This window comes from Ciona intestinalis, unplaced genomic scaffold (genome assembly GCF_000224145.3).
Source record: "Ciona intestinalis unplaced genomic scaffold, KH HT001113.1, whole genome shotgun sequence".
Lineage (NCBI taxonomy): Eukaryota > Metazoa > Chordata > Ascidiacea > Phlebobranchia > Cionidae > Ciona > Ciona intestinalis.
The window spans coordinates 23,056-38,151 of record NW_004191434.1 but is presented as its reverse complement, the minus strand read 5'-3'; the positions used below and the strand labels follow the sequence as shown (position 1 = coordinate 38,151).

General features: G+C 35.4%; 1 protein-coding gene across 1 annotated transcript in view; it reads right to left on the bottom strand.

Annotated features, from left to right (window-relative positions):
• LOC100187128 (nuclear pore complex protein Nup214-like) overlaps nt 1–15,057 on the bottom strand; it is a 17,916-nt gene extending 2,859 nt beyond the window's left edge. Inside the window, exons 1-29 of the mRNA XM_026840069.1 lie at nt 14,921–15,057; nt 14,338–14,487; nt 13,577–13,771; nt 13,157–13,269; nt 12,569–12,660; nt 12,270–12,340; nt 11,541–11,781; nt 10,963–11,078; nt 10,427–10,553; nt 9,905–10,065; nt 9,111–9,254; nt 8,643–8,747; nt 8,239–8,294; nt 7,955–8,088; nt 7,733–7,801; nt 7,337–7,521; nt 6,890–7,099; nt 6,248–6,376; nt 5,912–6,012; nt 5,781–5,855; nt 5,284–5,447; nt 4,823–4,954; nt 4,519–4,575; nt 4,149–4,277; nt 3,499–3,686; nt 3,145–3,218; nt 2,520–2,641; nt 1,324–1,434; nt 556–639 (exon numbers count right to left, since the gene is read on the bottom strand). Coding sequence (XP_026695870.1) covers nt 556–639; nt 1,324–1,434; nt 2,520–2,641; nt 3,145–3,218; nt 3,499–3,686; nt 4,149–4,277; nt 4,519–4,575; nt 4,823–4,954; nt 5,284–5,447; nt 5,781–5,855; nt 5,912–6,012; nt 6,248–6,376; nt 6,890–7,099; nt 7,337–7,521; nt 7,733–7,801; nt 7,955–8,088; nt 8,239–8,294; nt 8,643–8,747; nt 9,111–9,254; nt 9,905–10,065; nt 10,427–10,553; nt 10,963–11,078; nt 11,541–11,781; nt 12,270–12,340; nt 12,569–12,660; nt 13,157–13,269; nt 13,577–13,771; nt 14,338–14,487; nt 14,921–14,965 — 3,580 coding nt within the window. The 5' untranslated portion in view covers nt 14,966–15,057. The remainder of the gene's footprint in view (nt 1–555; nt 640–1,323; nt 1,435–2,519; nt 2,642–3,144; nt 3,219–3,498; nt 3,687–4,148; nt 4,278–4,518; nt 4,576–4,822; nt 4,955–5,283; nt 5,448–5,780; nt 5,856–5,911; nt 6,013–6,247; nt 6,377–6,889; nt 7,100–7,336; nt 7,522–7,732; nt 7,802–7,954; nt 8,089–8,238; nt 8,295–8,642; nt 8,748–9,110; nt 9,255–9,904; nt 10,066–10,426; nt 10,554–10,962; nt 11,079–11,540; nt 11,782–12,269; nt 12,341–12,568; nt 12,661–13,156; nt 13,270–13,576; nt 13,772–14,337; nt 14,488–14,920) is intronic.
• Nucleotides 15,058–15,096: the final 39 nt, after the last annotated feature.

Below are 15,096 nucleotides of genomic sequence, written 5' to 3'. Positions count from 1 at the left end.
TAACTGTTTTTACAAAGTGCATGAAATATTATATGAATTATCATTGTTACCGATGAATTGCCAAATGGTGAAATCACAAATGACTGTTTGTTTGATCCAGTGTTGCCAGTTTGCAGTGTTGCCGATTGTGAAGTTTTATTTGATTGGTCAACACTGGGTTTTAACAGTTCTAGAAGAAAAAAATATTTATTGTAACTTTTTTATCCTCGCATTGCAGGGCAACAACAGTCGTTATAACACGGGTGTTTTGTTTCATACACCTCAAGCCATCTTACAAGTTACCACGTATGTAACTTTGTTCTTTTGTTGTTTGGCTGATAACTCAATACTCAAATACAAACATATAATTGTTGTAGCACCAAGATTCCATTTTAATGCCAACAGAAGTCTCTTTTTTTACTAACAGTCGTATTTTGGGGTAATGTGCCAATCCAAGCCTTAATCCTATGACCCATGAAATGCCACACTGCAAGATCCCATCCATATGGAATAGAACACTTAAATGTAATTTTTACAACACAATAAGTTTCATTATTCTATCAACCCCATTATTACCTGCCAATGGTGATTGTTTCTGCATCGAAGTCACATCAGATAAACTTCCCGACTTCAAAATGGAAGGTTGTGAAAACAAGTTACCTGAATGTCAATCAAGGTTAAACAAGTGGTTCATATACTTTCATGTTAACGAGTGACTTTGATAATTTCTTAACCTGCAGTTTTCCTCAAATAGTCTGAGGATTTTTATTTTAATTGTAAAAGAGATCTTTTGGTCATTGTTTGTTTCGCGATCTTTATTTTCAAACTATTAAAAAAAATTATTTTGCATGTTGATAAAACTAGTAACACCTCAACGTCACAGGTTCACTTTAGAAAGCTTTGGACGGTTAATGTTCCTAAGGTAGATGCGAAAGAAACTTTACAGCTTGCCATATTTGTAAGAGGCATTACTTCTATGTTTGATATCTTAGAGGAATTTGCGCAGTTGGTGTTTGTGTTTTTATTCTCAGTTGTTAATAAATTGTTGTTAAAACAGGGAAGTTTTCCATGTGCGGCCCCCGCAACGAATATAAATCTGTGATTTGGCCCGTGCAATGAAAAAGGTTGCCGAACCTCTTCTGTAAATAATGCGATCCTAAGATACTTCGCTGTTATTATATATTCATGTTGTTGATCTTTTGCGTGAACCGGTGTGTATTTAAGAATCGATTGCATAATTTTGATGAGTGACATCCCCTTGGCCTTGGTTGTGTGATCACGTGCATAAAACGATTGGTAGAAAAAAAGATATTGAATTAAAATGATAAGAAAACCAAGTGTTACCTGTTGATCCCATCTTAGGTGAAGTTGACAATGAGAATCCAGGTTTTGATGTTAGATTTGGAAACACTGGTTTACTAGTAGTTGGTGGGGGGTTGTCCACTGGAGCTGGGGCTATAGTTTTATAAATAGACTGAAGTCAGTTTAGTAAAATGTTGTATTGACCAGGTATGTATGCATAAGTGCCAAATATTTACAAGTTCAGGGGAGGCAGGGATAGTTGGACACACAATCCTGTGAAACAAATCTAACATACATTATTGTAATGTTTACTGATTATTGCAGTGCAGAAAATTCCATGGTTGGCCTGCCCACCCTGCCACCCCAGGTTTGGCCCCTATGTTGTATTCCATATTATTAACAAGGGAATAGTTAGTTTTATTGCATGCAATCTGATATTAAGTCTCAAACATCCGAAACAGACGCTATAATAGCTGTATTATTATTCATGGAATCATATGAGCACTTTTATATCGTAACGTTAGTTGTGCTGGTAAACATACAATAATAACTAATGAAAACAGAGCAATGTTTTGTTTAATGTTTACATACTGTAGTATAGAATAAGACTAGGAAAACGAGGGGAAATATGACCACCCCACCATTACTACTTAATGTTGCTGTGTATTGTGTTAGTAGATTAAAATTAATAAACTACATATTAATCTGTACCTTTCGTACACACATAACAAATATACAATTAGAATGCACCACATAACATACATAAACAACCCCCTCACTTTACTGCTGTGAGTTTTTTACATGTGAGTTACATTTTTTATGAGTTACATAAACTTTTTATTTAGTTACATAAACATATCTTCTTTTTTTTCATAATTTTATAAAATTACATTTTGAATTGCATGTAAGTTACATTTTTTATGAGTTATATAAACTTTAAGTAAGTTACATACATAAATATACATAGTTTTTTTTATATTTTTATTGAGCTGCATAAAAGAGTTTTTTATGAGTTACATAAACTTTTTATTTAATTACATAAACATATCTTCTTTTTTTTCATAACTTTATAAAGTTCCATTTTATGAGCTATATAAACAAACATGGCTTCCCCACCTTTGTTGCTGTGAGATACATTATGAATTGCATGTGAGTTACATTTTTTATAACTTATATAAACTTATATAAATACATTTTCTTCATATTTTTATTGAGCTGCATAAACATGGTTTTCCCACCGTTATTGCTTGGTGTTGGTTTCATCAGCATAGATGAAACAGATTGTTGTTGTTGCGTTTCAGCGAGGACGGTGTTCAAAACTTTCTGCACCTCAGCAGCAGCACCCGGTGGTACATCCGTCCTGGAAATTAATTTTGAAATTATAAAACAGAGGAATGATTTTTAATTGGGTTGAATAATTTTTTATCACATTATCGGCAATAAAAAAAAAACATCCAGGTAAAATCTACATTTTTCAACGATAGTTTTGCATATATCGTCTGTATAAATCTTAGTTTTATGTATTTCTTATAAAAGGCTTTAACATCAGGAGATGACAATACTGTTACATTCTGTATTGAGACAACTTAACATAAAACCCATGACATGCCTCACTGTAGGACCTCACCCACATAGAATAGAATGTGCATATACAATGTTGGGATAATGAGCCAACTCTGGTCTAAACCCCAGGTCCCATGGCGTGCCTCACTGTAGGACCTTACCCATATAGAATGGAATGTGCATATACAATGTTGGGGTAATGACTAATGGGTCAACTTTGCCTAAATCCCGGACATATCCAATGTCAGACCTCGCTGTAGGAACATTATATTACATAGAATATTAACATAGAAATCTTACTTTGCTTCAAACTTTGCTTCAAACTTTGGAATCAAAGATTCAGTCGGTTCCTTCAGCTCCTTGATGTTAACAACCTGATGATAGATACGGTTATGGGAGATATTACTTGAAGTTTATGTGTAAGATATCATGTAGGGGTGATGGGGCAACTGTCCCATGGTGTGTCTTGCTGTAAGACACCAACTATATATATATATAATAGAAACTTAAAAATTTACTCTCGAAACCAAAACAATTCATGTAAAAGATAGAAATAATAAAAAACCAATAAGTTCTTGCAATAGAAATAACATAATCCTGACACAAGTTGTCACATATCATAGAATGATAATTAATAATAGAAATTATATAAACCATTGGTGGGTTGTTGAGGTTAGATGCTGCCTCCTTGTGGTGAATCGGGATCTCTGTTCGTCGTGTCTCGCTCGTGCTTCCAACACCGGATGGCGCACCATACGTCAAGGTTGACTGACCTTGAAGTAATGGTTCAAAGGTAGCGGGTTCTGATTGGTTCGTTTGAAAAGCTTTGTTTCCTGTAGTTGCTGCACAAAAAATAAAAACATTAATTCCAAAAAAATGAAAAACTAAATTGGATTTCAAATTTCACAGTTCGAAGTGTTTTACTTGAATAAATTGTGTTTTGGGAATTTATTTGGCAACACTGTTGTTAAATATTGTTGCATGACAAATAACAATGTAAAATGATTGCGCAACACTGTTAAAAATTAATTTGTAAACGATAAAAATCTTTTTAACTTATTGTGGAACACTGTTCAAAAGTAACTGGTAAACACTGGAAACCTTTTCTATTTTTATTGGCGCAAATTACCAAATGATACTAAGTCACATACTGTCCTAAACTTAGTAATACAAGTAATATACATGGTAACTCATAAGCAGGCATTAGGTGTATGAAACAGAACGCCCGTTTTATAACGACCACCATTGCCGGCCACGCAAAAATAAATAAGGTAAATACATTTATTTAAAAAACAAATACTTACCAGCAAATGGTTGGAAGAGTGGTTGGTTGGTTTGTGGTGTATGGGATGGTTGTTCTACTGGTTGCAAATATGGTTGTATTGGTTGTTTTGTTGCTACTTTGAGTGGTTGAGTGAAGGTTTTACCAGCAGCTTGAAAAAAAAATTAAATAAAACAATTTGTTTTCCATGTAGTGACTCTAACTCACGTATATATTTTTAACACCTAGAAAAAAAGGACAAAATCTTATTTTTCTAATGTAAATAACTGGTAATTTATCATGAAAAATTTAGACTGTTGTAAAGTGAAATAAACATTCATACTGCTATATAGGTAGCTTATTATTACAATATACATTTGAATTAAAAACTTGATTATGACATCACAACCAACCTTTGATACCCCACAAAGGCATTGCACCACCATCAGAGGGCACAGGAGAGCTGGATTCTAAAAATATAAGATATTTATATTTTTGTAACCGGGTTTGAGGTGTAAGAAACAAAATACCCATGTTATAATGACTGTCAATGTCCCACTATGCAAAGATAAATAAGTTACATTTATTTATTAATTTAATATCGACCAAAAAATACATATTTCCAAATTTAACCTTGTCATAAAAAAATGTTTTGTTTATTGCATTGTTTATTTTTTATAAAAATAAAGAAATGTAAAAAAAAAAGACTAAACTTACCTGAATAATCAGTCGATGTCTCTGTTGTACATTCTGTTGATTTACTTTCAGTTGAAATTGTTCGTGTGCTGATTGATGGACGTTGTTGTTTCATTGATGGCATTGTTGGGGCAATAATACGAGACTTGTTTGCTAACAATGACAAACATAATGTGTATTCCAAGCAGTTTAAAAACACTTAATAAAATCGACCACCAAAGTATATGCATCGGGCAGCGAATGCAAACCACACGCTATATTTTACTGCAGCATCGCAAAATAGAATGCGTGGGGTAATGGGCAAGTTTGGCAAAAATTTACGATCTCATGGGATGCCTTACGGTAAAACCTCACCCATATAGAATAGAATATATAATGTTATGGTAGTGGCCCTAGTGGGCTCAATCTGGCCTTAAATCCCAGATCCCATGGCATACTTCCTTGTAGGGCCTCACCCATATAGAATATAATACCGAACAAACCTGCTAGCATAGATCGAACTGGAGTCGTTTTCCTCGATGACAACAAATGACTGAGTTGGCTCATTTTCTTGGGTGATATTTTGGGGGCAATTGGGGTCAAATTGGGGTCACCACCCGGGGAATCTTGGTTACGGATCAACGAGTTTGCCATGGTGGGTAAATCACTAGAATAGAAATAATATAAACCATTAAATTGGACACCAAACCTGGGGTTCCCATAAATGGGTATTAATTCACGGGAATGAAAAGGTCTATCTCATTTCATTGTTTAGTTAAAACGCTCCGGACTCTACAGAGATTCAATCATATTTTGCAGTTCTTTTTGTAAAATATTTTTTAAGAAACTGTTATGTGAACAATTTAATCACTTTGATAAAAAACACCGATGTGGATGCAAAAAGCATTCTATATTTATGCTCTCTGTTTGTGTTGAAACCGACCATAAATTCATGTTTTATGCAAATAATTATTATTTAGTTTGTCACTAATGTACTTACCCATCGCCAGCGGTTGTGCTTCTCGTTTTACCCATCGGTGAATAATTCGTACACACCGTGTTTAACAATCTTAGACTGTGAGAAAACAATTGCATTATTACATCATTATATTTAATTGTTACGCAACATACTTATCCATTTGTTGACCCAACAATGTGATTTGTAATTCTTGCTGGTGTAAGATTGTTGTTTGGTTCGTGATTGCTTTCATGATGGAGTTTCGTTCATCCATCTGTATTCATATGATGTATCATATAATCATATGATGTATCATGGGATCATTAGACAAATCATGAAATCATATAAAAAGCTTGGTAAGAAATCATTGACAATCAAAGATTATAGTTTTGTATTTGTTTTAAAATTTGAACCAGTTTAACTTATTTCATATTTTTAAAATATTTTTCCTATATTTTTAACATTCAAAGGAAAAAAATATTTCGACAAAATTTAAAATAATTTTTCACTTCTATTCTCCTCTCTGTCTTCTTGGCAGATGACGAAGATTTCTCACGGGATTTCCTCCATTGATCATTAAGAGCAACATCCACTTCAAGGATTGCATCCCGGACATACTGATGCAAGAAACGGATCTCCTGGGAGCATGGAAGAGATTGTATTAGGGTAAGGTGTTTAGTGAGTTTATTACCCCAACACCCAGGGTGCTACCATCTAGACCCCACTAAGGCAGATTATAGACACTCAATAATTTAGATTCTATTCTATAAGGGTGAGGTCTTCAGAGAGGCACACCCGAGACCTGGGATGTAGGTCTATTACCCCAAAACCCAGGGTGCTACCATCTAAACCCCACTGAGGCGGTTTATAGACACTCAATAATAGAGATTATGTTCTATAAGAATGAGGTCTTCAGTGAGGCACACCTGAGACCTGGGATGTAAAAACCATTCGAGGTATCGAACCAAAAGTTGGTTTGTTAAACTCGTATGGTCATTTGACATCTATTAGATGAGGCCGCGTAGTGTTTTTGTTCGAAATAACCAAAATATCTGCAAGTGTTTGCAACCTGTAGTTTTATTAGGAACCCGTGCAACCATATAGATCTGGTCGTTACATCTTCCTATTATACAAGCAACCCCATCACTCACCTTCATTTTCCTTTGGTCCGATAAATCCAGTGGTCTCGACACAAGTGCGTCTCTGTACGACGGATTTTTAGCTCTTTGGTCACGAGTTTGTGCGTGTTGTAACGCAGCGTAGGATTCAACGCATAATGTTCTCGTTGCATTTATTTCTTCATGTTGTTCTAATGTGGTTTTCGCAATCTCGTTGCGGAATAATGACAAAGATTCAATTCCCTGTGAAAATAAATGCAAACAATAAACATTGGAAAAAATAGAATATTACCGGAAATATAATGTAAAGCATTAAACACTAAAAACTTAGACGGAAAACAGGGTTAACATAAATGTAATAACCCAGAAGAAAAATAAAAATATAAACAAAAGCAAAAATTGATGGTGACACTGCTAAAAATTATCAACATTATTGTTAAACCATTGGAAACACTGCAAAAATTAAGTTCCCATTGTCACCTGTTTTAGAGCGATCTTCTCTTCAGCACCACCAAGTGATGAAATCTCAGAATCCGTCATTTTAAAATCAGAGAAAAAGTTTTTCATTTCGTTTTCGAAATCATTCACCTCGTTAAACAAACTGTCAGCTAAGGAGTCGCCTTCGGGGCCGGAGTACGAACTCATTCGCTCTGTTAATGGTGTTTCTATGTGTTAAAGGGATGTACGTCATTGAGTTGCTTTAACCCAGTGGCCACTAATTGGTTGTCCAAATTGTCAGCCATACATAAACAACCATTCACAAAGTGACATAACATGGTAACTTGTAAGTTTTGTAGGGTTTATGAAACAGAACACCTGTTTGATTTGCACATTATACACATAATAGATGCCATACTGACATATTTATGTTTATACCTCTTGCTTTGTTCAACACGGGGGTTCTTTTTAAACCAACTTCAGCTGGATTGATTGTTGATGATATACCTGGATAATAATGATTATGATGTCATAATGTGTTTGTGAGGTAAATACTGTCTGCATTATTTGACATAGGAAAAAAAAAACGAAAAAAATTAGTAAAACAAAATAAAAAATGTTTCAGAACAAAAAACTTAAAAACAAGAGAGCAAACCCCACCTTTGATATTAGTCGCACCAGTGAACGCAGGTTTAACGTTATGCTTCAGTGATTCAACGGGAGGCACTGACTTCTCAGGTTGGGGAATTCCCTTTCCAACGTTCAAACTGTCGGTCCGAGATAAAATTTTCAAACTGAAAGTTAATAGAGTGTATAGATACGTTCGTAGACAAATCCTGAATTATTGGAAAGCTGAAACAATTTGTATCAATATGAAATTTATTATATAAAAAGAAAATGTGAAATGAAAAATTGAAAATGATTTTTTTTTAGTAAAACCTCACCCCCTAGTTTCTTGCTTTGACTCTACAACACTTGGAGATTTTCCAACAGGCGGTGTCTGGTGAAAAACATTCCTGGTTATTTTGATTATTTATTTAAACCAATTTCTAAAACAACCTCCAACCAACGCATATTAGAACCCTTGGCCCGCCAAACAGAATCCCATAATCTATTTATTTTGTTGAGGTTACAACCTTTAAACTGTATAGATTTTAATTAGCGGCCATAAGAAAAAAATTATATAGGCATGAAAAATGCATTGTAATCATTGTTGTATTAATTTACCACTTTATTCATAGACATGCAAAATGCACTATATAGTGACCTACTAAAAATAGCTGAAAAATAGCTAAAAATATAATACAACTAACATTTGGAAAATAAACCATTGGTTTTAATATCTTACTGTTGCCTTTGGAGCTAAGTTAGTGAAGGATGAAATGAGAGCTTTTTGTGACAAAGGAGCTTCTTTCTTTGGTTGGTTGTCAATACGTGGTTGTAGTGGTGAAACCTGGGACCAGATAAAGTGGTCTCCTTACTTATTATTATATGTACTTTAGTGTGATAAGTATCAGCCTACTATTTCAAGTCAGTTTAGATTTGTACTAGGAATAATGGGGAGCTTAAAGTGTTAGTTTTGTAAGTTACTTGACTATTCCTTTAGAAAAAAATCACCCACAAAGTTACATATGGTAACTAATAAGCGGGCACGAGAAGACTGTTATTGTGTCGTACAAACTTAATAGCTGAACATAACGAACACTAGAATTACAATAATCAGAGGAAAATATGTGCTTGGTTATACAACAAGGGCATAAGAATTCATCAGTTTCATTTAAACAATGAAAAACAATTCCAATCAATTGAAACTTACCATCAAAGATTCATTAGCATTGATAGGCCTTGGTTGCAACCCTGACCTCGGGGTGCTTGTAGTCACCAACAATGATGGTTTGCTTGATAGTTTGGGTTTCCCACCAAGTGTGGCCGTGGTGGAGGTGGATTCTGCTTGTCCAACCTTGGAAGAGGGAGTTTTTTTTATTGTATGCGGGTTAGGTCGTAAAGTATTGTGTCCTATATAGGATATATGGGACACAATACTGTAGGACCTAAATTGTATGAATGAATATACCTGGGGTTTAGGCATTTGAGGGTTTTGTATTTTAACATATACAGAATTTAACTTGAATTCTATGTTTTATATATGGGTGAGGTTTTACAGAGGCATGCCTAAAGCTTACTCCACAGTTGGCCCATAACCACAACATTGTAAATGCACATTCTATTCTATATAGGTGAGATCTCACAGTGAGGCACACCATGGGACCTGGGATTTATGCCAGAGTTGGCCCTTTACCCCAACGTTGTGTATGTACATTATATTCTATACAGGTCCTATCCTTTTATAATGGGACAAGCCCAAGACCAGGAAGGCCATAGTTAACATAGATAAATGTGGAGAACTACTTAGATTCGTTATCAACAAATATCAGTGATAACTTAACAGTAATATTATATGTTGATCCATGGCGATTCACCATGTTTGTGCACAAGGGTGTCTTTTTCCTAACATGTATAAACCTTGCATTTTGTATTCATTTGCCTGTTAAATTCATTGCTCACAATAAGCATTAACCGCTTCAATACGTTAATCTATACAATACTCACTGTAGGCACCAATGTTCTTTCTCCATCCAGTGTTAATTCCTTGGCTTCTGTTATCAAGTTAGGGTAACCCCCTTGTAGATTAATGATATGAAACAACGAAAGTTGGAGCGAGTTTGACAGAAGGCAGAGAACCGGCATCGGTTCGCAATCTTGCGAATCATCTATATGGATTAATATATGTTTTATAGTTGTCATGACTTGCGGCAATGGGTTTTAAAACTTTGGCCGAGTCTCAGAACTTCTGCCTCACTGCAGAACCTCGCCCATATAGATTTTGTCATAATTTATTATGCAATAAATATTAATTATCAATTATCAGTATATTTCAACTTCGCCAGTTATAAAAACAGCAGGAAATGTACACGGGAAGTGGTTTCTTTCAATTTGATATAGGTGAGGTCCTACAAGGATGCACGCCAAACAATGTGCCAAACAGGCAGAATACAAGCTTATTATGACATCACTTACAAATATGATTAATGATTATGGCATCACATGACATGAATATGACATCACACTTACCGATTATCAACCGATCTTTCATGGTAGTGATTATAGCCCCTCCTAGTGGGGAAGGTTCAATATCCTGCGAAACCATTTGAAGTTGAGCTCGACATGAATCATCCAAATCCCAAATCTCCCACATTCCCTGGGTAACCAATTGTTGTTATAAAATTTGGGTGTCACTGATATATGTGTGCATGGTCTGGCGCTGTGGCCTAGTGGTTTCGGCGCCTGCGTCGAAACTAAAGTGGCTCCAGTTCCATGCTCGACGGCAGTACTATACTTATACTGATCAGCGTATGTGACCTCATTATAAAGGAACACTTATTGTTATTATTAATTATTTTTACTTTTAGTTACCACATTTTTAGTCAACCAACTAATAATTTCTGTGCTTAGCTTATTACAGAAAACAGTCCGTTATAATTTAACAACTAAATTTAGTTGATAGAATTTAGGCGGTGACTAGTTTGGACGAATGCCACCCATACTTGGGTAAACTGAATGAGTAAAAACATCTTATTTGTATTGACTTGTGTTTCATTCCAACCAACCTTAGCTTTATCTTTCCCAATAACAGCAGCTTCGGCAGCATTAGTTGAACACAACAACATCAACTCCCATTTGTCCATGAATAACGTGACGTATTGGGTCGGTCTGGGACCTTCGCCTGTGGTGGGTAAACAGGAATAACAATTACAATACTAAAAGTAGAAACATGACCTAACACTTTGGTTAATGGGCCAACTGCAATACATATCCATAAGACCTCACCCATAGAGAACGTATAACAGACTTTGGTATACATACACCAGGTTTGGGGAACGAATACACATCTTCTTGCTTAGTGGTTGCCAAACTAGGGTCTGTACAGCAGTTTCAGAGGGTTCGCAATGTATAGCCATGGTTATGATTAGGATGTTTTTTTGACACCATAAATCAGTGCTCTTCAACCTTTTATGGGTTGGTGAACCCCTAAAGTTGTTGCGTCGAACTCATGCACCCCTGATTGCTTTAACGTAAAACTAATGAAGTTTCATATTTTGGTGCACCCTAGGGTGCACCGTGCACAACGGTTGAAGAGCACTGCCATAAAGCATTATAGGTTGAATCTTGCTACATAAATCCTTACTATAACAAGGATCCTCATAATTCCTCCACGATATAGTTTTGTTTTGTTCCTTAGAATGCGGCAGTGTGGCAACGAACACTGTAGGTCCACCACTAGGTAGAGCTGTTTCATCCTCATTGTTGTCGGGGGCAACAGTGTACGTAACGGCCACTTGGAGCGTCGAGAGCCACGTTACGTTCGATGCTTTTACTTTCCGATCAATGAAGGGGCAAGGAGGAACCACACGTCGTATTTCCATCGTCTGTTTATATTGAATGTTAATGTCTATTTGTAAAAATGGTTCTTAAACTATGACAGCAATTTACATAAATTATAGCTATTGTAGGGTTTTCGCAATTTACATAAATTATGTATTTAACTTTTTTAGACTGCACTGGTTTCTTAAAAAAAATTTCCTAGAAACCAGCTCTCTGCCTTTTGCATTTTTATAACAAGAGTCCTCTTTAGTGACACACCGCTCTTTACGATATTGATATGTACAGAACTAAGAATCATTTTTTTGCTTAGGAATGCATGTACAGCTATAACTTACAGGATAGTAAAGGTGGCTGTACACAGTATTCGGAATTTTGTCTGTTTTGTCCGGATTTCGCTGCCGCATGCGGAATTAGACACGGGTTTGCATACGACTTCGCAAGCGAATTCGCACATCGGATACTGTGTACAGCCACCTTAAGTCTTTTTCTAGAAACTAATTAAACTAGTTAAGTAGTTAGATTAAAGATGTACCGGTGTAAACTGTTGTATAGAACCATCTTTCTTCCCAATCATCATTTGTTTGCCTTTTGGACTCCAACATACTAAACAACAACATAGAAATAATGTAACGTATCAAATATATTTTACTCATAGAAAACATATGAAAAATGAATATTAAAATATTATAAAAAGTTTATTATAATTCACAGAAACTTAATTGCAAAGTGGTTTTATTATTTTACCATAAATTCCAAAACTTTGCAATACTAACATTTCATTATTGCATAAAAATATTACAACTTACAACTGTATTGTTACATCTTAATCACCTGACAATGCGTTGAAATCTTCAGATTTTTTGGCAACTTCGGCAACAGTGTCTTTAACTGACAGAACATGAAACGAACCGTTTGAAACACAACTGTAATGTTATAATAGCAATAACTGGTATGTGAACCAAAACGCTAAATGTAAATGAAAGTTTGAAACGCAACTGTAAACAATAATGGGTCAGATGAAACATTAAACAAGAAAATTCAATCACTTGTAATTTATAAGCTAAAGAACATCAGTTTGTTACAGTAAAGATTTCAAGCAAAACAAAGTTTTTTATGAACTGCTTACTGGGCAAGATACCAAAGGGAGATTTATTAACTGTGATGTCTCATACCATGGTAGTTCATGGTACATACAAGTTGATACAACTCATTAACAAAGTGCTACGTTGATGCCATTTATTTTATAATAACAGGCCAACAATCGCCTAAATCTCAAGTCTTTTAAAATATAGGAAAGGCAGAGATCGTTGATCACATATTCCTGTGAAACAAATCCAACTTATTGCCTACCAATATTTACTAATTAATGCAAAACTCCAAATTAGGCCTACCCAGGTTTACCACCACTCTTGAACTTACATTGTGATATGTCCCACCATTTCTGATCCCGGGTTCCACTGCAGATCGACAACTGAATGTTCCACAGATTTGCTCAACATAAACATTGAGAATGGCGTCTTGGTCGGTTTGTTCTAAAATATTTATCGATCTTAATTTTCACACAGGGTGTAGCAATTTTGAGACCAATAACCTTACACTATTTGCATGAAATCTTATAAGAAATACCATGCACAGAAGAACACTTAAGTTATGTCATGTGCTAATTGAAGGGATGTCAAAATGCTTTTCTAATTTACTATACAAGCTCCAACTTCGAGCATCCCTAAATTTTTAGGCCTGACAAAAACAGCCTTGTGCATTAAAACATGCTATAATATCTTTACTTTTAGACCATTTTAAAAGCTTTGCAACAACTTTAGCTTTCATTACTAAACCAACCTTGTTCATAAGATTCCTGACGTCAAAGAATAATATTTGAAGTCCCTTGTCACTGCTACTGCATACAGCAAGGGTCAAGTTATCGGAACTGACAGCGATCCAGCTTGGCGGTGCGCGCAGGGCAACAGACACGAGGGGTTCTGTTGTGGTTTGCTCATCTTTTGCGGCAGTTACCAAACTTGAGACTGAGAGAACCTTTGAAGAGTTGATCGTTATATAGATTTTAATATATAATAAATTATTAATGTATATATAATTATATATATATGTTGCAAGAAAGTTTGCTAGGTGTAATATGTTAATGCATAAACCAAACCTAAGCACAAAACACTGCTGAATCACTCTCACTGCCAGTAGCATTGAATTGGAGGTGGTGTATGAAAAACAATAAAATAGGAAAATAAGCATTACAAGAAAAAGAGAAAAATCTTATATGTGGCTTCGGGTGCAAACCAGTCTGCAGAGTATGGCAGTTCCTGACAAGATCTCGTGTATGCAAAAGGGTTATTTTTCATGTTCGCGCATGCTATCATTAAAAATCGTTGTGCAAAGCACATACATTTCCAAGCCACATTAGAAAATTCTACTTAATTTGTTACATATTTTTTTCATTGTTTAATTAATTAGCGTGCATGGGACAAATTAGGGGTGCACCACCAAAAGTTTATAAACAAATTCGCTTGTGCCCCTGGCCACCCGCTATACTCTGCAGACTGGGGTAAATACACAGACTTGTATGAGTCGCTATTATTTTAAATCACCTTAAACCCATCAGTAGAGCCAGTGAACAGCAGCCCATATTGGTTTGCAACAGCTACAAGCGATGTCCGAGATTTGGGGCAGATAAAGTCTTCTGTAGCAGTCGCACCAAATGATATTTGGCCAAACTCACGAAACTGGAATTCCTTTGGCTGAAACAAGTTCATTATGTATATTATCGCCTAGTTCATGGGTACTTGAAGTTTTGTAAGGTACTGGTTAAGAATCTTCTCCCCTACATTACTTACTCATCACGCTTCACGAACTCAGGCAAAAAAAAACATAACCACTAACTAATAGTAATGACCTCTGACAACCAACCACTTACAATTACACCGACCTAAAATGTAAAGTACGCGAGGCATTTTCACTAGTGAAGAGCCCTATTACACGGACTGGACAATAGATTAGAGGTTAAATTGTTGGTATGCTAAGCTTCCTACTTCTCATGTCTATTGCAAGAACGCGACTTTGTGTTGGTTAACAAAACTCTTAATATCTGTAAAATCTAATACAAATACACTAAGGGATTTAGTCACGAACTAATTTTAGGTTTTATATTACCAGCTAGTAATCCGAACTTACAGTTTTCTGCGTTTCGGGAGGAAACGAATCGTCTTCTTCCGCCATTTCCCTTAAATATTATCAATCCAAATCCTATAACACACTACTTGAACAAAACCTAATAAAATCTATCATAAACAACAAAACCACACGTTGTAAAAGTAAGTTTTTATGGCGGGACAATTTGTAAATATATT